The sequence below is a fragment of the Dendrobates tinctorius genome, unplaced genomic scaffold, assembly GCF_039654945.1.
Source record: "Dendrobates tinctorius isolate UK_male_01 unplaced genomic scaffold, ASM3965494v1 ptg000143l, whole genome shotgun sequence".
NCBI classification, from domain to species: domain Eukaryota; kingdom Metazoa; phylum Chordata; class Amphibia; order Anura; family Dendrobatidae; genus Dendrobates; species Dendrobates tinctorius.
In genome coordinates, this window is record NW_027361810.1 from 18,000,878 (window position 1) to 18,027,767 (window position 26,890).

The 26,890-nt window shown below is 42.0% G+C and overlaps 1 protein-coding gene across 1 annotated transcript in view; it reads right to left on the reverse strand.

Moving 5' to 3' along the window:
* The window catches only part of LRP1B (LDL receptor related protein 1B), a 1,871,059-nt gene that overhangs the window by 739,730 nt on the left and 1,104,439 nt on the right, over positions 1-26,890 (reverse strand). Inside the window, exon 17 of the mRNA XM_073545568.1 lies at positions 23,445-23,570. Within this exon, the coding sequence (XP_073401669.1) occupies positions 23,445-23,570 (126 nt within the window). The remainder of the gene's footprint in view (positions 1-23,444; positions 23,571-26,890) is intronic.

A 26,890-nucleotide genomic window follows, 5' to 3' on the forward strand; every position in this document is an offset into this window, starting at 1 on the left:
AGATTATCTGCCCATGACATTTCACGCAATGTGACCCTCTTGCTATACAGTCCGATTCTACCTCAAACACCCACTAAGGCCTCATTCAGATGTCTGTTTTTCATGCATGTGTGCTATCTGTGGTTTTTATAAGTGTAACTTTCCGCTATTGTAATCTATGAAGCTGTTTTTTTTGCATACTAGGTGCCTACAAAAAACTCATGGGGACATGTCTATTTCTGATCACTGTCAAGGATCAAAATTACCCATATAAGTTTACAGATTTGCGAAAATCATGGACTGCTCACGAGGGAATAGGCTTTGTGTTGTCCGTGATTAACATCGCAATGGACAAAAGAACATTATTATCATTATTATTTTTATAGCGCCTTTTATTCCATGGCATTTTACATGTGAAAAAGGGGCATACATAGACAAGTACAGTCATGGCCAAAAGTTTTGAGAATGACACAAATATTAATTTTTACAAAGTCTACTGCTTCATTTTTTCTAATGGCAATTTGCATATACTCCAGAATGTTATAAAGAGTGATCAGCTTAACAGCAATTACTTGCAAAGTCAATATTTGCCTAGAAAATGAACTTTATCCCCCAAAACACATTTCAACATCATTGCAGCCCTGCCTTAAAAGGACCAGCTAACATCGTTTCAGTGATTGCTCCATTAACACAGGTGTGGGTGCTGATGAGGACAGGGCTGGAGATCAATCTGTCATGATTAAGTAAGAATGACACCACTGGACACTTTAAAAGGAGGCTGGTGCTTGGCATCATTGTTTCTCTTCTGTTAACCATGGTAATCTGTTATGATTGAGTCACCGTAGGAGGCAGACACAAAAATAGAAGCTACGTCCAGAAAACCAGAGAAGTTGGCAACTATCAGATTGCAGACCCCTGAACCTATCAACACAACTAGCAGTAGCCGTGGGGGGTTCCTACGATGCCCTAGACCCCTCGATCACAGCCGGAGCGCTAAATAGCCTAAAGACAGAAAAGGAAATCTAACTGCCCCAGAGCAGACCCCAAAGTAAAAGGCAGCCCCCAACATATAATGACGGTGAAGCAAGATGAAAAAACACTCACACAGATAGAAAGATAGGCTGAGCAAACGATGGGGCCCAAGCTAGCTAAACAGAACAGGAAAGGAAGGTTGCTGTCTGCAATCTGCCAAAACCCTATCAAAGACATAAGCCAACAAGCTGATATGAAAAAGACCTTGAAGCAGCTAGGCTTCAAAAACTAAATCAGCACTCATGTATTTTCAGAAGACAGAGCTAAAGGAATTCAGCACACCCCAGCAGGAAATGGCAGAAATCCAGAAAAACAAAGCAAAACAAAGTCAAAGCACAAATGCAAAAAGCCGAGCAGAAAACTTAGCTTTAGAGGAGCAGGAATTCTGACTGGACTCCAAGGATCCCACAGAGAAATCACCCGCAGGGCAGAAGGGCATCGGCAGCCTTATATCCAGTCAGTAACTCCACTCAGCCAGTCATCATCATCAGACTCAGGTGTTTGATAATCAGGCTCACTACCTTTCTTTACCAGAAGAGGGAGTTCCTCGGGCCTCAGTAGTGAAGGGGAAAATGAACTCACAACAGTACCTCCCCCTTGAGGAGGGGTCACCGAACCCTCAACCACACCACCAGGGCGATCAGGGTGAGCCCGATGAAAGGCACGCACCAATCTTTTGGCATGAATATCAGAGACAGAGACCCAGGAATTATCCTCCTGACCATAACCCTTCCACTTAACCAAATACTGGAGTCTCCGTCTAGCCAGACGGGAATCCAGTACTTTCTCTACCTCATATTCCATGTTACCTTCAACCAATACAGGGTCTGGAGGTGCCACCCCCGGAACAACAGGTTCAACAAACCTCTTCAACAAAGATTTATGGAACACATTATGGATTTTAAATGTGACAGGAAGAGCCAAACGAAAAGAGACCGGATTAATAATCTCCAAAATCTTGTAAGGTCCAATAAATCTAGGCTTAAACTTAGGAGAAGCCACCTTCATAGCAATATTTTTTGATGATAACCACACCATATCACCAACCTTAAACTGGGGACCAATGGTCCTATGTCGGTTGGAAAACCGCTGGGCCTTTTCCTGGGAGAGAGATAACTTATCCACCACTTGGTCCCAGATCTGGTGCATTCTCTCCACCACAGTGTCAACACCTGGGCAGGCAGAGGGCTCCACCTGCCCTGAAGAAAATTGAGGATGAAACCCAAAGTTACAAAAAAAAGGTGACATTAAAGTGGCAGAACTAGCTCTATTATTTAAAGCAAATTCGGCCAAGGGCAAAAATGAAACCCAATCATCCTGATCAGCAGAAATAAAACATCTCAAATATGACTCCAAGGTCTGGTTTGTTCTCTCTGTCTGCCCATTGGTCTGAGGGTGAAAAGCAGAGGAGAAGGACAACTGAATTCCCAGCTTGGAACAGAAAGTTCTCCAAAATCTAGACACAAACTGGACTCCTCTGTCAGATACAATGTTCTCAGGAATCCCGTGCAAACGAACCACCTGTTGTAAAAACAGGGGCACCAACTCAGAGGAAGACGGCAACTTAGGGAGTGGTACAAGATGTACCATCTTAGAGAACCTATCACAAATCACCCAAATAACAGTCATCCTTTGAGAGACAGGCATATCAGAGATGAAATCCATTGAAATATGGGTCCATGGCCTCTTGGCGATAGGCAAAGGCATCAACAACCCAATAGAGCGAGAACACGATTTAGACCGGGAGCAAGTCCCACAGGACTGCACAAAATTCCTGACATCACGAGACAAGGAGGGCCACCAAAAAGACCGACTCACCAGATCTCTAGTACCAAAAATACCTGGATGACCAGCCAAAGCAGAGCAATGAACTTCAGACATCACTCTCTTCTTCCACTGGTCAGGAACATACAACTTTCCACTGGGACAACGCTCAGGTTTGTCCTCCTGGAACTCTTCCAGAGCACGTCTCAAGTTGGGCGAGATGGCAGAAAGAACTACCCCTTCGCCTAAGATGGTAGCAGGCTTGGTCACCACAGGAGAATCAGCAAAGAAGCTCCTAGAGAGGGCGTCTGCCTTGACATTCTTAGTTCTAGGAAGAAAAGAAACCACAAAATCAAAACGTGTAAAAAACAAGGCCCACCTTGCCTGTCTAGGGTTCAAGCGCTTAGCCGACTCTTGGTAAATCAAATTCTTGTGGTCAGTGAGGACCACGACTTGATGCTTAGCTTCCTCCAACCAATGTCTCCACTCCTCAAATGCCCATTTCATGGCCAACAGTTCCCGATTCCCCACATCATAGTTACGTTCAGATGGAGAGAGCTTTCGGGAAAAGAAAGCACAGGGATTCATTTTAGATGTTACAGGATCCTTTTGGGACAAAACAGCTCCTGCACCAATCTCAGAAGCATCCACCTCTACCTGGAACGGAAGTGAGACATCAGGTTGCCGCAAAACCGGGGCGGAGGTGAATCTTCGCTTCAGCTCCTGAAAGGAAGAAACAGCCTCCGGAGACCAATTTAACACATCAGCACCCTTCTTAGTCAAATCAGTCAATGACTTGGCAATACCAGAAAATTTTGCTATAAATTTCCGATAAAAATTAGCAAAACCCAAAAACTTCTGGAGGGCTTTCAAAGAAGTGGGCTGAACCCAATCGTAAATGGCCTGTACCTTGGCCGGGTCCATTTCAATAGTTGACGGGGACAAAATAAATCCCAAAAAAGAAATCCTCTGTACTCCAAAAAGGCATTTAGATCCTTTGACATACAGGGAATTCTCCCTCAAGATCCGGAACACAGTCCGAATATGTTCCACATGAGAATTCCAATCCTTGGAGAAGATCAAAATATCATCCAGATAGATAATCAAAAATTTATCGACAAAATCTCTGAAAATATCGTTCATGAAGCACTGGAAGACAGAAGGGGCATTAGTGAGCCCAAAAGGCATCACCAGGTACTCAAAATGTCCCTCCGGAGTATTAAACGCCGTCTTCCATTCATCCCCATGCTTAATACGAATAAGATTATACGCCCCTCTGAGGTCAAGCTTGGTAAACCAGCAAGCACCTTTAACTCTGGAGAATAATCAGAAATCAGGGGTAACGGATACTGATATTTAACAGTAATTTTGTTGAGGGCATGATAATCAATACAAGGTCTTAATGATCCATCTTTTTTGGCTACAAAAAAAAAAAACGGCACTTAAGGGTGACTAGCATGGTCTAATATGACCCTTCTCCAATGCCTCCTTAATATAGGATCGCATAGCCTCGTGCTCGGGTACAGATAAATTGAAGAGCCGACCCTTGGGAAATTTACACCCCGGGCTCAGTTCAATTGCACAGTCATAACTCCTATGAGGAGGCAGAGACACAGACTCATTCTCACTAAATACATCATAAAAGTCCGCCAAATAATCAGGAACATCATGCCACTGAGGAGAGGTGGAAAACACCGGAGCCTCACTAAAGGCACACCGACAACCCCAACTCACCCCAGACACAGATTTCCAATCCAAAACTGGATTATGAATTTGTAACCAGGGAAACCCCAGAACAATAGTATCATGCAGATTATGCAACACCAAAAATCTGCAATTTTCTTGATGGTCTGGGGCGACCCGCATTACCACCTGGGTCCAAAACTGAGGTTTATTTTTAGCCAAAGGAGTAGCATCAATCCCCCTCAAAGGGATAGGCGTCTGCAGAGGTGTCATCGGAAATCCACAACGTTTAGCAAAATCCAAGTCCATTAGGTTTAGGGCTGCTCCCGAATCCACAAAAGCCTTGGCGGAAAATGTGGACAGGGAGCAGATCAGAGTAATAGCCAGAAGAAACTTAGGTTGAACACCACCAACAGAAAACGTGTGTGCAAAGCGTTTCTCTCGTTTAGGACAGACAGAAATAATATGTGAGGCATCTCCACAGAAAAAACACAACTTATTACGCCTTCTGAACTCCTGACGCTGCTCTCTGGAAAAAACTCTATCACATTGCATAGGTTCAGACATTTGTTCAATAGGAGGCAACACCTCTTGTGCAGCTTTGCGTTCGCGCAAACGCCGATCAACCTGAATGGCTAATGACATAGAATCGTCAAGACCAGAGGGAACAGGAAATCCCACCATAGTATCTTTTACGGCTTCTGACAACCCCTTCCGAAAGAGAGCAGCCAAGGCATTATCATTCCAGGTAGTAAGTACTGCCCACTTTCGGAATTTTTGACAGTACAATTCTGCAGAATCACGACCCTGGTTCAATGCCAGCAGGGTCTTTTCAGCCTGATCAATGGCATTAGGTTCGTCATACAACAACCCCAAGGCCTGAAAAAATGTGTTCACATTAGTCAGAATAGGATCATCTGGTTTCAAAGAAAACGCCCAATCCTGGGGATCGCCACGCAGCAAAGAGATGACAATTTTAACCTGCTGTGTGGAGCTCCCTGACGAGTTAGGCTTCAAGGCAAAAAATAATTTACAATTATTTTTGAAATTCAAAAATTTAGACCGATCCCAAAAAATACATCAGGTATAGGAATCTTTGGTTCAGCAGCATGTGAATGAGCAAGGTAGGCGGAAATTCCCCGCACTTCCGCAGCGAGTTGCTCCACACGATCAGACAATTGTTTTATCTCCATTGAGAGAAAAAAAAATTCCCCCTACGGCCTCAGAGATATAGAGGAAAAATATACTCACTTTTTTTTTTTCTGCTATTGAGTACCCTAGGATCTGCGGTATAGCGGGTGATTCTGTTATGATTGAGTCACCGTAGGAGGCAGACACAAAAATAGTAGCTACGTCCAGAAAACCAGAGAAGTTGGCAACTATCAGATTGCAGACCCCTGAACCTATCAACACAACTAGCAGTAGCCGTGGGGGGTCCCTAAGATGCACTAGACCCCTCGATCACAGCCGGAGTGCTAAATAGCCTAAAGACAGAAAAGGAAATCTAACTGCCCCAGAGCAGACCCCAAAGTAAAAGGCAGCCCCCAACATATAATGACGGTGAAGCAAGATGAAAAAACACTCACACAGATAGAAAGATAGGCTGAGCAAACGATGGGGCCCAAGCTAGCTAAACAGAACAGGAAAGGAAGGTTGCTGTCTGCAATCTGCCAAAACCCTATCAAAGACATAAGCCAACAAGCTGATATGAAAAAGACCCTGAAGCAGCTAGGCTTCAAAAACTAAATCAGCACTCAGGTATTTTCAGAAGACAGAGCTAAAGGAATTCAGCACACCCCAGCAGGGAATGGCAGAAATCCAGAAAAACAAAGCAAAACAAAGTCAAAGCACAAATGCAAAAAGCCGAGCAGAAAACTTAGCTTTAGAGGAGCAGGAATTCAGACTGGTCTCCAAGGATCCCACAGAGAAATCACCCGCAGGGCAGAAGGGCGTCGGCAGCCTTATATCCAGTCAGTAACTCCACTCAGCCAGTCATCATCATCAGACTCAGGTGTTTGATAATCAGGCTCACTACCTTTCTTTACCAGAAGAGGGAGTTCCTCGGGCCTCAGTAGTGAAGGGGAAAATGAACTCACAACAGTTATCTCTAAAGAAAGACGTGCAGTCATCATTGCACTGCACAAAAATGGCCTAACAGGGAAGAGTATCGCAGCTAGAAAGATTGCACATCAGTCAACAATCTATCGCATCATCAAGAACTTCAAGGAGAGAGGTTCCCTTGTTGCCAAAAAGGCTCCAGGGCGCCCAAGAAAGACCAGCAAGCGCCAGGACAGTCTCTTAAAAGTGTTTCAGCTGCGGGATCGGGCTACCAGCAGTGCAGAGCTTGCTCAGGAAATGCAGCAGGCAGGTGTGAGTGCATCTGCACGCACTGTGAGGCGGAGACTCTTGGAGCAAGGTCTGGTCTCAAGGAGGGCAGCAAAGAAGCCACTTCTCTCCAGGAAAAACATCATGGACAGACTGATATTCTGCAAGAGGTACAGGGAGTGGACTGCTGAGGACTGGGGTAAAGTCATTTTCTCTGATGAATCCCCTTTTCGATTGTTTGGGACATCTGGAAAATGGCTTATTCGGAGAAGACCAGGTGAGCGCTACCACCAGTCTTGTCTCATGCCAACTGTCAAGCATTCTTAAACCATTCATGTGTGGGGTTGCTTCTCAGCCAAGGGAATGGGCTCTCTCTCAGTCTTGCCTAAAAACACAGCCATGAATAAAGAATGGTACCAGAATGTCCTCCAAGAGCAACTTCTCCCAACCGTCCAAGAGCAGTTTGGCGATCAACAATGCCTTTTTCAACATGATGGAGCACCTTGCCATAAAGCAAAGGTGATAACTAAATGGCTCAGGGAACAAAACATAGAGATTTTGGGACCATGGCCTGGAAACTCCCCAGATCTTAATCCCATTGAGAACTTGTGGTGAATCATCAAGAGACGGGTGGACAAACAAAACCTTCAAATTCAGACAAAATAAAAGCATTGATTTTGCAAGAATGGACTGCTATCAGTCAGGATTTGATCCAGAAGTTGATTGAGAGCATGCCAGGGAGAATTGCTGAGGTCCTGAAGAAGAAGGGTCAACACTGCAAATATTGACTTGCTGCATTAACTAATTCTAACTGTCAATATAACCTTTTGCTACTCATAATATGATTGCAATTATATTTCTGTATGTGATAACAACATCTGACAAACACACATAAAAACCAGAGGCCAGCAGATCATGTGAAAATATAATATTTGTGTCATTCTCAAAACTTTTGGCCATGACTGTACAATAAACATGATCAAGACAATAGGAGGAAACTACTATGGCTAAATAGCGCTGTAAGGGGTGCAATAAGAGATAAAAATAAAGCTTTTAGAGAATTAAAGCAAGTAGGTAGTGATGAGGCATTAAATAAATACAGAAGATTAAATAAATTCTGTAAAAAGCAAATCAAGATAGCAAAGATTGAGACAGAGAGACTCATTGCCAGAGAAAGTAAAAATAATCCCAAAATATTCTTTAACTACATAAATAGTAAGAAACTGAAAAATGATAGTGTTGGTCCCCTTAAAAATAGTTTGGGTGAAATGGTGGATGAGAATGAGGAAAAAGCCAATATGCTAAATGACTTTTTTTCAACAGTATTTACACAAGAAAATCCCATGATGGATAACATGATCATGGATAAAAATTCTCCATTAAATGTCACCTGCTTAACCAAGTACGAAGTACGGCGGCATCTAAAAATCACTAAAATTGACAAATCCCCGGGCCCGGATGGGATACACCCCCGAGTACTGCAGGAATTAAGCACAGTCATAGACAGACCATTATTTTTAATCTTTAAAGATTCCATAATAACAGGGTCTGTACCACAGGACTGGCGTATAGCAAATGTGGTGCCAATATTCAAAAAGGGGACAAAAACTGAACTCGGAAATTATAGGCCAGTAAGTTTTACCTCAACTGTTGGTAAAATCCTGGAGGGTTTTCTAAGAGATACTATACTGGAGTATCTGGAGAAGAATAACCTCATGACCCAATATCAACATGGGTTTTCAAGGGACCATTCCTGTCAGACTAATCTGATAAGCTTTTATGAAGAGGTAAGTTCTGGACTGGACCAAGGGAATGCAGTGGACGTGGTGTACATGGACTTTTCAAAAGCTTTTGATACGGTGCCACACAAATGGTTGATACATAAATTGAGAACAATGGGGATAGGGGAAAATATGTGTAGGTGGGTTAAGAGCTGGCTCAGGGATAGGAAACAAAGGGTGGTTATTAATGGAGCACACTTGGACTGGGTCACGGTTAGCAGTGGGGTACCACAGGGGTCAGTTTTGGGCCCGCTTCTTTTTAACATATTTATTAATGACCTTGTAGGGGGCATAGAGAGTAGAATTTCAATATTTGCAGATGACACTAAACTCTGCAGGGTAATCAATACAGAGGAGGACAATTTTATATTACAGGAGGATTTATGTAAACTAGAAGCTTGGGCTGATAAATGGCAAATGAGCTTTAATGGGGATAAATGTAAGGTCATGCACATGGGTAGAACGAATAAGATGTATAATTATGTGCTTAATTGTAAAACACTGGGCAAAACTGTCACTGAAAAAGACCTGGGTGTATGGGTGGACGACAAACTCACATTTAGTGGCCAGTGTCAGGCAGCTGCGGCAAAGGCAAATAAAATATTGGGATGCATTAAAAGAGGCATAGATGCTCATGAGGAGAACATAATTTTACCTCTATATAAGTCACTAGTGCGACCATACTTAGAATACTGTGCACAGTTCTGGTCTCCGGTGTTAAGAAAGACATAGCTGAACTGGAGCGGGTGCAGAGAAGAGTGACCAAGGTGATTAGGGAACTAGAGGGTCTGCAATACGAAGACAGGTTATTACACTTGGGGTTATTTAGTTTGGAAAATCGAAGGCTTAGGGGTGATCTTATTACAATGTATAAATATATGCGGGGACAATACAAAGACCTTTCTAATGATCTTTTTACCCTTAGACCTGTGACGGGAACAAGGGGGCATCTTCTACGTCTGGAGGAAAGATGGTTTAAGCATACTCACAGACACGGATTCTTTACTGTAAGAGCAGTGAGACTATGGAACTCTCTGCCATATGATGTTGTAATGAGTGATTCCCTACTAAAATTTAAGAAGGGACTGGATGCCTTTCTTGAAAAGTATAATATTACAGGGTATATACACTAGTTTCCTTAATATTGCGTTGATCCAGGGAGCTAGTCGGATTGCCGTATGTGGAGTCGGGAAGGAATTTTTTTCCCCAATGTGAAGCTTACTGTTTGCCACATGGGATTTTTTGCCTACGTCTGGATCAACATGTTAGGGCAGGTTAGGACAGGATATGGGTTGAACTAGATGGACTTAAAGTCTCCCTTCAACCTTAATAACTATGTTACTATGTTACTAAGACAAGGCACACACAGGTACAGAAGGAGAGATTTGTAATTTGCTTATTTATTTTCCCATTGATGAAACATTTGACGGTAAAAACTGACTCATGTACCAAGTGCTCATGAAAATAGGATGAAAAACACTGAGGACCCGCAGACCATTTTATTTTCCATAAATGAAAAATCACTGCCATCTGAATGAAGACTAAGGGCTCATACTAACTTGTGAGAGACTCTCACTATTCTCATGTGAGTCTCTCGCATGAAAACCCGGCACAGCCGCCGGCACTGGGACCGGAGCATGAGTCCGGATGCATAGAAATACATGTAGCTGCACGCTCCGGTCCTAGTGCCAACTGCAGTGCCAGGGAGAATCATGCGAGTCTCTTGCAAGTGAGTATGAGCCCTAAGACAACAAAACTCCTCACTTTCCACCATTTCTACATATTTGCATTCCCCATCAAATATAGAAATTTCAGAGATTTTCAGAAATTTCACTTTTACAAGTGAAAATTCCACTTATAAAGGTTGGTGCAAGTTTTTGCTATATCGCTAATATAACAACATGTAATGCGAGAAGAAATCACTACAACAAAAACAGCAAGAATCTCTTCGACTGCTACTGTCAACATTTCTAGACCTTGCTGTAGACATAACACAGTGTACAAGTCATGCCTAAAGTGTTTTCTCTACCATTTTTCAGTAGTCGGTATATTATTCTTTATAAGGAATGCACTTTTTTATGATTTTGACTAGAAGCTTTTATGCTGGGATCAGGTGGGCATATTTTATGGTCCTTTTATGGACCACAATGCCTAAATTTACCGTGGCTCTCCGAACCTAAACTCGCAGCCTCACAGACACATATTGGCTGTAACTTTGGTTTGGGATATCCATGATCAGTCTTGGCACTGCCATCCGTATACAGACCATAGAATATGAGATATGCTTGTTTATGATCTGCCTAATTGGGTTGCCACTATAACAAAACAGAAACCTTTCCATTCTTGACCATAGACTGTGTCTGATAATGTAACTCAGCGCCACATGAAAACACTAAGAAAATGCTGCACTCTGAAATACAATCATTGAATATATGAAATTGAACCTGCATTACTGTTATAGAAATTACATTAAAGATGAAGGTACTTAGAACTCAAATTGGCCAGTTCTTAAGAGCCCAACAGCCAGCGACAAGGCACACCCCCTTGTTGGGACCCAAACCTAATAAGCCTCTTTAATTATAGATGGAATCTACCTGTCCTTAAAATTGTAGGTTTTTTGCCCAGGAGAGGCACATATATTCAGTGTCTGCATATTATAGCATTTCACAGTGGAGCTGACTTTTCTTAGCTTTATTGACTTGATCGTCTCAGCTTGCACCTGTTAACACTTGTCTTATTCTGTTTGGAGGTGCAGGTCAGTCTTTTTGATATATGTAGTACACTCCCTCTGAATGAGCACTGCTCCCATCAGTCTAAAGCCCCTGTCACACACAGCAATCTCTCGCTTCTGAGTCACAAGTTTTGTGACACAACAGCGATCTCACCAGCGAGATTGCTGTGTGTGACACCTATCAGCGACCGGCCCCCCTGCCAGTATCGCTGATCGTGCTCAAAAGCTCTGGCATTTTTTTTGATCGTTGGTCTCCCGCTGGCCAGCATGCATCGCTGCGTGTGGCAGGCGGGAGAGCAACGATCAGCGAGCTCCCAGCTCGTATCCAAGGTAAACAGCGGGTTTCTAAGCGCCGCGCGGCACTTAGAAACCCGCTGTTTACCTTGGTTATCAGCTCCCTGCACCAGCGCGCTGGTATCTAAGGTACACAGCGACGCCGTGCGCTCGTCGTCGCTGGTGCTGATCGCTGGTGAAGCTGCCTGTTTGGCAGCTCATGAGCGATCATGTAGCGACTCACCAGTGATCCTGACAAGTTCATATCGTTGTCGGGATCACTGGTGAGTCGGTATGTGTGACGGGGCCCTAAGGCATTTTTAAATAGAGCTTGATCCTACCTGTCCGTATAATTGTAGGCTTTCATCTCGAGAGAGGCAAATTTGGTTAGGATGGCAACAAAGGGGTACGCCTTGTTGCTGGCTATTGTGCTCTCACAAATAGGCTACTTTGTGCACAAATTACCTTCATTTTTAACCTATTTTCTGTAGCAGTAATGCAGTTCCAGTTTCATATATTCAATATTCGCTTATTATAGCATGTTTCTTAGCTACGTGAAACAATAGCTCTCCCACTGGAAGTTGATCAAGGCGCTCAAACAAAATGTATTGACTGCCTGTGTGCTCAGAAATAGATCAAATAAATATATACAGAAACGAGTGCAATAATAAAAACTTTTCAGGACTAAATAATCGGATTCCAAGTGAATTTAAAATGACCTTTTCAATACATTCAAATCTTTCTCCTGTGCACTTTGCTTTGCCCTTCCATGGGCAGAGCCAGCGGGCGCTGAATAAGGTGATAGTTTTAGGTGATTTACGACAAAACTGGTCACAGGTTCACTTTAACTTCGTGACCGGGCCAATTTTTTAAATCCTGACCAATGTCACTTTATGTGGTCATAACTCTGGAATGCTTCATCAAATCCCAGTGATTTTGACATTGTTTTTTCGTGGCACATTATAATTTATGATAATGGTAAATTTAGGCTGATATGTTTTGTGTTTATCTATAAAAAATATCAGAAACTTGACAAAAATTTAAAAAAAAATGCAGTTTTCAAACTTTGAATGATTATCCCTTTAATCCAAATAGTCATACCACACAAAAACATTAATAACTAATATTTACCACATGTCTGCCTTACATCAGCACCATTTTTAAAACTCTAATTTATTTTGTTATCCTTTTAGGAGGTTTAAAAATGTAGCAATAATTTTTCATTTTTTCAAGGAAATTTACAAAATTTATTTTTTTGAGGGACCAATCCAAGTTTGAAGTGACTTTGGGGGTGCTATATATTGGAAAATCCCAAACATGATACCATTTTAAAAACAGCACCCCCTGACATATTGAAAACTGCTGTAAGGTAGTTTATTAACCCTTCAGGTCATTTTTAGGAATTAATGCAAAGTGGTATAGCTGGAATGAAAAAGTGTTTGTTTACTACCTAAATGTCACTAACTTCTGAACTGACCGCTGTAGGCGGGAGACGCTAAAGGGCCTGTCATACTAAGCGATATCGCTAGCAATATCGCTATAACTTGTGACGTTATAGCGATATTGCTAGCGATATCGCTGTGTGTGATACTTACCTCGGACCGCTCCCCCTCTGGTTATCGCTGATCGCGCAAGAACGTCCTGGACTGTTTCTCGTCGTCAGCTTCCTGCGGCGCTTCCTGCTCTGACGACGAGCGACGCGTGGAGCCGGGCGGGAGGACGCAGGATCGCCTAGTGTGACAGGTAAGTAGCGACCCCCGTCCCCAACGATGTCGCTGGTGAGATCTGCCTGTGTGGCAGCTCACTAGCGACCACTTAGCGATGCACCAGCGATCCTGACTGCGTCATATCGCTGGTCGGGATCGCTGGTGCATTGCTAAGTGTGACAGTACCTTAAGGCCGCTATTTGGCCATGAGCAGCTATGGAAAACATCAGGACCACACAATCATGATCTCGGTGTGTCAATTAGATTAAAGTGCAAGCCCCCACAATTTATTAACCATTTATTTGATGTAGTCACTTTTTACAGCAGCAACTAAGGGGTTAAACAGATATGGACAGTGCCAACACTGATCATTTGTGATACAGCAAGTTGTCAGATATAGTGGACAGCTGAAAGCTGCTTGATTGTCACCTGTATGGGGATGATATTCTCTTATATCTCCAGTCAGTAAAAATACGTATTGGCTGTCATGAAGGGGTTAAGTGAACATGGCAATATCAGACATTACCTATTGACAAAAGTGGTACTATTTCTGGTAAAAAAAATAAAACAAAGCCGACCTTTGTTTTCTAATCCCAGGCTTATTTACCATGGAATTTAGGTAAAAATGTAGCTCTATAAACAATACAAATCTTAACCCCAATTAAAACAAGTTAATATATTCTTGAAAAGTCTCTTTCACCTATAACCTTTTCTACAGAATACCAATCAACCAGCAAGTACACCTCCGGGAAATGCACTCAGTAGCGTATTAATCATAGGAGAACAGGTGAAAAACATTTTGCAGTCTGACTTGTTTAATTATTAGTTTATTGCTGTTTATGCGCCATTAGCTTTTTTCTATAAAGAAGGAAGCATTAAGAGCAATTTGATTTCTCCGGTGTTTGCTCGCATTACACTGTAATTTAGCGCAGCTCAGGAATGAGACAGACCTCACATGAGATGCGCCGAGCCTTGTCTTACCTCTACTTATGTCAACAAACTTTTCTAAATTCATCTTTGAACCATAGAGTGTAAAAATGTCCTACTAATGAGAGTTTACGAGCTCTCTGCATCTAATTACCTGTTCAGTACAAATTTCAGCTTCTAGGCATGTACTATCATCTGAGTCACCAGTCTGTAATGCAAGTAATTAATTTCTTACCAATGATGAAACTAATTAATCCAACAGCTCTGAACTTTTCTGGTTAGTCAACAAGTACTTTATTGTACCGGTAATAGTTGGGTTTGCTTTGTTCTAACATGCGTTAATTGGGGTTGACACAATATTTTGGGGTTTTATTTTAATTTAGAAGTCCCATCGGGTGAAAAGAAAATCACATTTTATTATGATTATGCTATTTATTTTTAGATATTTTGTATTAAAGTTTAATACATACAGAAGGCAAATTTTAGTGTCTGTATAATTCAGTCCCTTCTTTCTGGTCTCCACTAAACTAAACTTGAATTATGATAAAATCCTTTGGATCTCATATGTAGGATCGTGTGCCGACTGGGGGGAGGTCCCTTTTTCCGCCGCGAACAGACTAGAGACAGAAACCGATCTGCGTTCAACAGGTCCTCTTTATTGGCCGTCCTCCCGATGGCTACAGCAACACAACAGCAGCACAACAGATTCTACGCACAGGCCCGGGTACCTTTCACCTTCTTCTCTTTCCTTTACATTGACAACCCTCGCGGTTCTTTCACTGTGGCTGCCTTAGGCCCACCACCACAGCGCTTCCCCTGTCCAAGTCCATCCGTCTGGTACCCCCAGGCTTTCTCTGTCCTGCGGCTCTCCTGTCAGGGCCACCCCCTGACTGTTTCTCCTTCCAGTCCCTCTCGGAGTTCTTCCTCTCTGTCTCTTCCTCCTTCAGTCTCCTCTACTGAACTCCTCCTCCGGACTGGCTCCCTTCTGGAACTCTCTCTCACTATTTATTCCCCTCCCTGGGAATTCCCCTCGAGTCCTCGTAACTCTGCCCACCATGACTATGCGGTTTCCTAGCCTTAAGCTGCTGTTAAGCCCTTCTCTCATTGCTCTCTGCCTCCATCTTGTGGCCAAACCTCAATACTGCACCGTCTCCTTTTCCTTCTGTTCTTGGTCTCCCCCTAGTGGTCAAAACCCAGTACTTTACCATCTCCCACTGTCTCTAGCTGTCTCCCCACATACATATACACCAGTTTACATCAAGGATTTTAACAGCACATTTTGCATTCAACTTCCTGCTGCAGACTGGTCCATAGGTCAGTCCACTTCCCTACACATCAATCTATTAAAACCATAGGAAATTCCGATATTGCAGCATAAGAACAAGTTATGAAGTGTGAGTATGTCGGAAATAGCTAAGGTTCCTTAGAAAATAAATATAGTTTTCTACAGTAAAAAAATATATAAAAAAAAAGAAAAAAGGAACACTACTAATTCTCATTGTGGCGGTGTAGAGGGGATTCTTAGAGTATTGCTCCCCAGGCAACATAGAGCTCCTCCAAAATTTAGAAAATAATAGGGTATAAAAGACAGTAATTTTCTTCCTTTTAGAGGAGTTATTTTTGCAGGGACATCTACCACTAATGGAAAGTCACATGCTCGATGATTGCCATGCTATAAGGGGCTTTGGAATAATAAAAGTGCAATTCTAGATATTTAGAGCTAGCCACCAATTCTGATTCTTGTTTGTAGAGCTATATTACCATGTTGTGTGTGACTCTTAGTGAATTAGGAGTATCTACTTTTATCAAACCTGACGAATCGAGACCAGAATGTGCCAATATCTTCCAACAGAGTATCTCAAATCTTGTTTTTTTTGTTTTCTGTTTTTCAAAACTTAAAATCTCTGGATATGTTGAGCAATGAGAGAAGGTATAAAAAAAGGATACATCTATAAATGGTGTAGAAAGAACAGCTTTCTATAACTCACTTGGAAAGTGGTTGAAAATGAACAGCAATAAGACAGAAAGACGAAGAATATCATCTCCTAAGAGCTAAGTATTTATCATCACACAAAGCCTTAATGTACGATGACATCCATACATTTTGTAGACCGGGTAGATGACAAAAATAAAGCAATAAATTCAAAACAATAAATCCAAAAAAATAAAAATAAAATAGTACTACCCCAGTTCAAGGCCGACCTTTCTGATCCCGATTTGGTTTGACGATGTCATCTAAACTGAGAATTATTTTGGTCTTACACTGATTTACTGATCAGTGCTCATCCTATAACGAGGCCCTAAGTACTTCCTCACATTACCAGCTCTTTAGAAAATTACTCTAATGTTCTGTAAGTAACATATAAAGACTCTCTGAGGCACTGCACTCTCTCATGTAAGAGGGTCACATACTGGTGATACAAACAGTCTTCAGATATTATTGTCAACAGGGGAAAAGAAAAATGAAAATGGAAAGTGGTCATTATTTAAGAAAGGGAACACAACAAGAACACCATCTAACTTTATTTTTTCTCGCTCTTGGAGGCACCTCATGTTTAGTACACAGTGCTATTGATTTTTCCACCACAATAATGGCTCTGCCACAATTTCAAGTAATACTGTATATCAGACATTCTGTGTGAGGATCAAAGTCCACATAAAAGTGCACAATACATATCAGAAAATAGAAAAAAGGGGATGCACAGTGGTGCTTAATCATTAAATGCTTGCAAACTTAAGGGTAAGGACAAAGAGCGCCAGGTGCTCACAGATGAAAACTGCACGGGCATGGCCTCATGCAGCTGAGAGTCGGGTTTCAAATTTTGCATGTAAAAATGTAGATTACTTGCAAAAATTGTGCATCAAGCAATAATCAATTTGAAAAATAGATATCTGCCGAATGTACTTTCTACGTTATCTGTCCTTACCCTAAGAAAAGCTCCGGTTTTACAAGAAGTTATTGTCATAGCTGAGGATCTGGCCAAAAATAAATTGCACCATTTGGCTTTCAAGGACTGCTTTGACAGGTGAAGATAGGGGGTAGACTTGACATATGTCATAAGAGAAGTATAGAAGGCAATGATTTTGTCCATTGCTACCCTTGGTCTCCAGCCTACTTTCTAGGCAGCAACTTCAAGAGAAGGTCATCGTGATGAACTTGCATCTCGCCATCCAGCCTTACGTCACTATTACGTCAGATGGCTCACGTAATGCGGTCTCCCTACGTTCACCAACATAATGTGCCGCACCCCCTGCTAACTTGTAAGGCCAGTTTGGTACAGTTTTACACAGACACTCCCTACCCACATGGGTCCAGGGAAGCACAGGGAGTGAGAGGTTGGCCAGCTACACTCTGGAGGTGAGCACGGCAGTAGATACTTTGCTCTCCAACAGAGGATCCAAAGGAACAATAAGACATTACAAGGATCTCATTGAAATTATTCAGCTATGTAAATCATAAACCACCCTTTTTAGCCCTACTCTTCAATATTAAGTCATAATCCTTGACCTGTTAAAATTACTGATTTCTTGTATTAGTGAAACTGAATATCTCTATCTAGACGACGCCAGCGGCATCAGCTTCTTTCAGCAGGCACCACCATATTCACTATGGAGTCAGAGCTAGTGGTGACGATGATCACTGTAATCATTGCATGCTTGTATATCACAGGCACTGTATAGCAGTAGCAAACTCTACAGTACCTAAACTTACAACCAGCATAATGCTTATTATTGCTAGCTATTGTGCTTAGGTCACTCTGTCCTCTTGAGCTAGTTTTATTTTTGCACTGATACTGTTCCTGGTTTTGTGACCATGATTATGTTGGCCTCAATGATTCTCTCTAATTTGATCTTGACTAACCTATTGGTGTCCATGGCAGGGTATTCCTATTCCTTCTAGTGCCTTCTGATTCTGTCCCTACTGGTACTGACACAGTTAGACTATTCTTGCTTCATGCTTTCTCTTCTGACACACAGCTGCTCTGTGGAAGCAACCAAGGGGCTCCATTGTAAGTCCAATTTCATATATATAGGTTAAATGTAGAGATTAGCACATTAAATTCAAATGTGTCTGTTCGTGCAGATTTTCCTGGGGCATAAAATTTAATGTCCCTTATTATGCTTTGGGATCTACCCAGACCCTAAAGCATAAAAAATGTATCATATAAAATAAAAAAAATTATACTTACCTCACCATTCACTTCTCCAACCTATTCGCTACTCACCATTACTGATCCGGGCCTTGCTACATCTTAATCCTACCGTGAGACCTGAATCTCTGGGTGTGTGAGTGTTAGGAGGGGAATTCCGATTCTGATGAGGCCCGGAAGAGTACTGAGTTAACGCATGTAAGGTCAAGATGTCATTATGTCACAACATGTGGCATGACCTTGTGGGAATGCTCAAAACCATTTTCAGAGTAGTTCAGCATTCACGATGGTGATAAGAAGATGCAATGAAGACTGGATGGATAAAAGTGAAAAGAGAGGAGACCAGATAAGTGCACAGTAAAGTGACACTAAGTTTTTTTTATCCCTTTGATAACCCTTTATGGTTCACAAAAATTGTGGCCGGTGGCTGCCTTCCTCCTGGATTCGCATATAAGTGAATTAAAAAAAGTGTCAATTTTGACAAATGTTGATTTTTGTAATATTAAAATAGACGTCAATTCCACATTTCCTTATTTGCGTATCTCATTTTGATGCCTTCAAATTGTGGTGCTAGAGAAGGATGTTATCAATACAATGGATGGCAAGAAGAACAAAACTAATCAATCTTGGAACAAATCAAGCCAGACATGTCACTTGAAGCAAGGATCACCAAGCTATGACTTGCCTACTTTGAACACATCATATTAAGAGAGAAATCATTGCAGAAGGACATTATGGTCAGAAGAAAGGAAGGAACAAGGTAAAGAGGGAGACCAGCAACCCAATGGCTTGATACTATCGAGATATCGACGGAGAAGACCATGGTGGACCTATCTAGGCTTGGACAAGATCGATCTTCCTACAGATCCTTCGTCAATCAATTTGCCATCAAATCGAGATCAAGCCGAAGGCCGGTAATAAAAAAATTAAGAAGTCTTCCAGATTTGTACCTCTGACATCAGACTAGGAGGATCTATTAGATATCTATGCAGTGATTACTCCAAAGCTTCTTGGACCAAAGTTTGAAAATGATCTCAGAGCTGCTCCTTATAAATAGGTTGTGGAGCTTTGCCAGCTCTATTCACATTCTGTCTAACCATTTGGGGGCTTTTTGTAGATATTTTTATTGAAAAAGTCCATAAATCAAGGAAAGGTTGCATGTGAGATTTTTGCAGCAATTGTTCGATTTTCTTCACAGTGATTGACCACCTAATCTCTTTGCTCTATTGTACCGCACGTCTCCTTTAAAGGCAACAAGTTGTTTTTCAATTGTTTCCAAACCATATCTGTATTTCATCGCAACCTCTGCATGAGGGTCAAGCTGTCTAACAAAGGAGGATGTTGGAGTTTCTGTGTTTGTGAGAAGTACGTCTTGCCACGTTCACTGCTAGCACTGATAAGGAAAATTACACCATCTCTGTCCATTTTTACAAAGCAAGCAGTGATAACTAAGGAAGCAGTTGCACGGTTAACATTTATTATCTGCGGCCTGGAAAGAAGTTTTCATGATCAAATGCTTTAAAGGCTTCAAAGGCAAAAGATATATAAGTATGAAGAAGCTTGTTTATTTATAATACCTGGATCATATGGAGGAAGCTTTTTCCAATTTTCTTTGGATGTGAAAGTCAGACATATGGAAAAGGTAGAATGCAAAATTATTTTTTGCCTCTAGTGGCCCAAAGCCAATTCCAAAAGGCCCCCAATGGACTAAAGTTATTCAGCCGTGTTTCGATGATAATTACTAGCTTTATTTAGAGTCCCACAATTCTTTTCCATAAGGAGTTCTTATTTGGGTTGGATTTAAATGAGTTTTTTCCTACTTTTTTGTCCGAATGTTATAAGTTTTATGTGTTTATGTAATATATCTTCTGAATCATGTCTTTGAGGGGGATGCAGCTGCAGTTTCTTCTACTAATTCCTGTGTGGAAGTGATGAAAAGGCAGAAAGAAAGAGGTAGATATATGAAAGTTTTTTTTATTAATATGTCGGGTCATATTGACCCGAAACAGTACAAGTGCATAGTAAATGCAAGCAGAACAGCAGGGTTAATAGACCTTTTATTCAGCAAGACTGGAAATAAATAATTGGAATTTACAGAAACCAACTTTAATGGGAAAAAGACACCAATTCTTTAGGCTATGCTTCATCCATGGCTTCACTGCAGCTTCCATTTACAGGTACTTATGAAGAGGTTTTCCACAGGACAGGTGATAAATGTATAAATGTGAAGGGTCCAAGAGTTGAAGCCCCTTCAGATCTTGCCAATGCTGGTTCCAGAGTCCTTTGTGTGACCATTATTCTACTTATCGTATTTTTCAAACTATAAGACGCACTTTTTTCCTCCAAAAATGTGGAGGAAAATGGGGGTGCATCATATAGTCTAGATGTTCAGTCTCTGGCTGTGGTGGGGAGGTGGGGGAGTGGTTTCGGCAGAGCAGCGGGTCACAGAGGCAGGAGCCTGCTGCTGCAGCTAACTCCTGTGCCCGCTGCTAAAGAGAAATAAATATTCACTGCATTCCATGCCCATGGGCATGGAGGGCAATGAACATTAATTTCTCTTTAATGGTATCCTGGTATGATTGGTCTCCATCCCGATCCTGGTATGCATGGTCCCATCCTTAACCTAGTATGATTGGCCCCATCAGAAAAAATTTAAAAAAAAAACCCATTACACTTACTTCCCTGCGTGCCCTCACAGCATCCTGCTCTGACGCAAGCAACTGCTTTATGCTTGTAAGCAATGCATGGCAGGGATGTCATGTGCTGCTTGCAAGTCGAAGGGCAGCTGCCAGAATTCAATGCTCTGCAGTGCACGCCGGGACTGTGTGCGTGCAAAGCAGTGAGTATTCATTGCTCTCTAGCGTGTACAGTGTCAGCCAGAGCCTTCCTTCTGCTGCCAGCGGTCACGTATGCTGATACTTATGAGAAATGAATATTCACCCCATTTCATGAATATTCATTTCTTAAGTATCGGCACACATGACTGTCAGCAGCATGAAGGCACCGGCTGACACTGTGCATGCTAGAGAGCAATGAATACTCACTGCTTTGCGCACACACCGTCCTGGCATGTACTGCAGAGCATTGAGTATTCCGGCATCTGTACTTTGGCTTGCAAGCAGCACAAGATGTCCCTGCCATGCGTTGCTTACAAGCATAAAGCAGTTGCTGGAATCAAAGCAGGATGCTGCAAGGGCGCGCAGGGAAGGTAAAAATAATGGTTTGGTTTTTTAATGTTTTCTTATGGGGTCAATCATACCATGATAAGGATGGGACTATGCATACCGAGACCAGGATGGGGGCCAATCATACCAGGTTAAGGGTGTGGTCGTCCATACCAGGATAGGGATGGAGCCATCCATACTAGGATGAGATGGGTCCCTGCATACCAGGATAGGGATGAGTGTGATCATTCCTACCAGCATAGGGATGAGGTGTACCATTCCTACCAGCATAGGGATGAGGGGGCCCTGCATACCAGGATAGGGATGAGGGCAATCATACCTGCCAGGATAGGGATGAGGGGGACCTGTTATGAATGGGTCACGAAGGAGGATGGCAGGAACAGGCTAAGCCACCAGAAAACCAGAGAGGTTGGTAACTAAGCGGATTGCAGACCCCTGATCCTATCAACACAAATAGCAGTAGCCGTGGAGCGTTCCTAGGATGCCCTAGATGCTTCATCACAGCCAGAGAACTAACTAAGCCTGAAGTCAGAAAGGTGAAATCTAAACTGCCCCAGAGCAGATCCCAAAAGGAATAGACAGCCCCCAAACATATATTGTTGGTGAGACAAGATGATACACAAACACAAGAAGAAAACAGACTGAGCAAACGGTGGGGCCCAAGATGTCTAGACAGGACAGGACAGAAAAGATACTGTCTGCAATTACACACAAAACCCTAGAAAAATCCAACACTTCTGATATACAAAAAACCTGAGGCAACAAGACCTCACCCCCGCTAGATCAGCACTCTGGTATAAACTTGAAGCAAAGCAAAAGATACTAACATAACAGGGGACTGTACAAACTGACACAAGCTGTAACATATAGAGCAGGGCCCAGCGCTGCCTCCCAGCAGGGAGTACGTTGAACCCTAGTAACAAAGCAGAAAGCAAAAAAAAGGCACAACCAAATTAGATGCAAAGGATTAGCAAAAGAATCACTTAACTGAACCATGCAGATCAGGCAAGGGACAAAAGAACTCCAAATGCACAAGGAGGAAAATCACCAGCAACCTTCAAGAGCAGCCAGCTCAATTATATGCTCCCAGCCAGCAATCCCAGGTTCCCAATTATCATCATCAGGTGGGGAACCTCCATCAACCAGGCCAGCTCCACCACCCTTAGCAACCACCAGAGGGAGCAGAGGGAGCTTTGGCTCAGAGATCTGAGCAAGGGGATTCACAACAGGTACCATTCCTACTAGGATAAGGATGAAGAGGCATGCATACCAGGATGAAGGTGAGGGCCACACACCAGGATAGGGATAAGGGGTCCATGTACACCAGGATAGGGATGAAGGAGCCATGCATACCAGAATTTGAATGATGGGGGCCATGCATACCAGGATAAGGAATAGTAAGTGCAGAATTTGCTTCAGTTCTTCCACTAATTTCCTCCTCTAAAACCTAGGTGCATCCTATGGTTCGATGTGTCTTATAGTCTTAAAATATGGTAATTCACTGGCATCAGTCCCATATAATTCATTGGAGAGATGGCTGAGCATGATGATGTCTATATAAGCATTGGTGATGCAAGGGCTCTCATTTATTGGCTAAATGAGGGTCTTAATGGTTGGTCCACCAGTGAGCATACATGTACCACTTCTCCTATGTATGAGTAATAAATGAAACCCATTAAAGTGAAAAACATAATACTTCAGTTCCCCTCCTGATGCCAATTTTGGTATGTTAGAAAAACAAATCAATTAAACCCAATTTCATAAACAAGGACAACTTATTTTTCCATTTTTTTAGTGATTTTTGGACAATGTTCTTTAAGTAAAAAGAGGCAAGCAATAATGGTATCATCAATGCTCGTTGAGTGTGACAAGTGGCATTTTTATGGAGTCGGACACTGGGGACTTACCTGAGCAGGTCTCATTAGATTCATCTTCATTACTGCCACAATCATTTGCTCCATCACAAAGCCACCTCTTGGGAATACAGCGGTTACTTTGGCACTTAAATTGGTCTCCCGGACAGCTGTGGTTCACTAGGAAAACATAAAGAAGCAATTTAAGACACTCGAGGCGAGCTAGTTCTTAAAGACAAGAGCTGCCTGTAAATGAGTCCGGAATAATGCATGTAAATGGGGTGACGGAATTATAGCACAATGAGGAAGCGTGTCATATAGCGGTTATTTTTATTAACAGATGAATAAAGACCTAAATGAGTTTTTAATGCTATTTTGTTCAAAAGAAAATGAATGGTACCAAGTCATTTGTCAACAGCGAGATAAGCTTTAATTCTAGCAACAATGCTTTATAATTTATATATTGTTAACAAGCAAATGCTAATCAGCTTTTTAGTGATTCATGTTCCAGAGAAAAAGCCACAAGTGGGAGCAAGCTACAGAATAGGCAATGTGAGTTTAGCATTCATTTCTTTATAATTAAAAAAAATAGTAAGAAAAAAATAAACCTTAAATAAACTTGTCTCTTATTTTAAAAGTTAAACTTATTGGTTCCTGGCTGGTAATAAAAATCAAAATAAATTTATACTCACCACCCAGACAGGCTCCTCTCTTGCACTCTTGGTAAATAAAGTATGTACTCCTCTGGTCTTCTTGCATGAACATCTGGCAGGGGCCATCGTGTGATGGCTGCAGCCAATCAGAGGTCACTGATGGGCTGCAGCCTTCATATATCATCCAAACAGAAAGAGACATCCCCTGAGAAATCTTGATGCAAGGAGATTTGCAGGGGACACAGAACCGAGTCCTGGAAATGATGTCAGCCCTGGATGTGAGTATAGTATACCATCATTGTCCATCAAGTTTACCTTTGGCAGATAATACCTTTAGAAGGATTATACACTTAGAATATGTTTAGATTTGTCATCAATATTACTAATATGCTTTAAATTCCCCAAAACAGTCACCCTTTTGTCACTTGATCCAGGTTTCTGGCTGCATTATTTTTTGTCTTCCTCTCCCATGTTGGGACATGACCACATCAATGAGTCAAGGCGATTGGGTTGGCTGACTGCTTATTTTAGCACCTATATCAGCCCTATTTATCTATGCCAATGCATAACCAGAGAAGGGGGCTGACTTAGATATTGTAAGGAGCCACTCAGTCAACCCCCTTTGCATATAGTACTGTGGAATGTAGGGCATGTTGAAGGTGGGGCTAACTTTTTTAAATGGGCACTGTAGTATTTAAGAAGGGGTTGCTTTGCAAAAAAAGAAACAATTGACAATATCCATACTAAAGTCTAGAACAAAGTTTGCATGTTAGGCTAGTTTCACACTTGCTTTTTTTTGCAGCGCGTTTTTCCCGCAAAAAAACGCATTGAAAAAACGCATACAAAAGCATACAACTGCTGCGTTTTTTTCAAGCATTTTTATGAGCATGCATGAAAAAAACGCAGCGTTTTTATGCGTTTGTATGCGTTTTTAGTGCGTTTTTACCGCGTTTGCGGTTTTTTCCAACATTAGGTGGCCCCTCACACTAACCCAAACCATGACTTTACTAACCCTAACCCTGACCCTAACCCTAACCCTAACCCTGACCCTAACCCTTAACCAAACCATACTTAACCCTAACCCAAACCCTAACTAACCCTAACCCTAACCCTTACCCTGACCCTAACCCTTAACCAAACCATACTTAACCCTAACCCAAACCCTAAACCCTAACTAACCCTGACCCTAACCCTAACCCTAACCCTAACCCTGACCCTAACCCTTAACCAAACCATACTTAACCCTAACCCAAACCCTAAACCCTAACTAACCCTGACCCTAACCCTAACCCTAACCCTGACCCTAACCCTTAACCAAACCATACTTAACCCTGACCCTAACCCTAACCCTAACCCTAACCCTGACCCTAACCCTAACCCTAACCCTGACCCTAACCCTTAACCAAACCATACTTAACCCTAACCCTGACCCTAACCCTAACCCTAACCCTGACCCTAACCCTTAACCAAACCATACTTAACCCTAACCCTGACCCTAACCCCAACCCTAACCCTGACCCTGACCCTAATCCTAACCCTAAACCCCTTTAACTAACCCTAACTCTAACCCAAACCCCTAAATTCCATGGTTAACCAAAAAAAACGCATGTGCAAAAAAAGCATACATAAGCATGCCAATGCGCACATATGCGCACCCATAGGCTATAATGGCCATTTTTAGCGCAAAACGTGCGCATATGTGCGCATGCGCTTTTTTGCAGGGCCAAAAAATGCAACATGCTGCGTCTGGAAAATACAAACGCACACCCCCAAAAAACGCAGCGCATGAAAATCGCATACGTGCGCATGCCAGAGCGCAGGTATGCGCACCCATGTTAAATATAGGGGAAAAAACGCATGCGCACGTATGCGTTTTTTTCCAGCGCAAAAAAACGCAAATGTGAAACCAGCCTAACACAGATGGAAATTTCAGCATTTCATATTGATTTGTAAGCTAATTCAAAAGCGTAATTTTAATAGTTTCTTAGACATTCCCAATTTGAAAAAAAAGCTTTCAAAATTTAGCAGAGACTAAGGATCATTAGTAAATGAAGAAATGGAATCCTCCTTCATTTCGGTCACATCATTCTGTTGACCTCTGCTGGGACCAAATGGATATCCTATTTGTTTGATCACCGAAACCATTCACTGGCCTCTGCAATCAGATGATTAATTGACGGACTGTCATCTCAAAAGTGGTGACAACATCCATTCTGCCATCAGTCAACTATCCCTGCAGCCAATCAGCTGCATTATCTATCAGGTACTTGATGTATGAGAAGACATCACTTCTGGTCCTGAAGGAGATAAACGGCACTTGATATAGTGGGAGATTTGAGTGGTAATTAACAGAGTATTTCATTATTTTGTAATCTATAAAGTTTTGAAAATACAATTTAAGAAGACATTCACACTCAGTTATTCAATGAATGGTGGCAAATTATCTCCAATAAAAACAAAAGGCCTGGCATAGAGATGTCCAATGATTCTAAACACTAATATCTTGTGTCAGAGAAGATCCAAGGCATCTAATACAAATCATGATGCTCCTGCCAAGATCAGTTGGGTCCACCACCGTTAATCGAATTTGTTTGGCCACCTCAATGTTGTAGGTGAATTTTTACAATTCTCTAATTATTTCACTAATAGTATAGAATATGGACTTTTGTACTGATCAATTAACATGAATATAGTGTATCTCTCTCATTAATTTTCATTGCTTCTGGAATTATGTGTCCCTGAATCTTGGTTTATGATCCACTTGACCTTAAGCGATGCTGACTACAGATAATTAAAGCAGATGATATACAACTTTCGACAAACAGAAGAGTTCAGTAGAGGTCACCT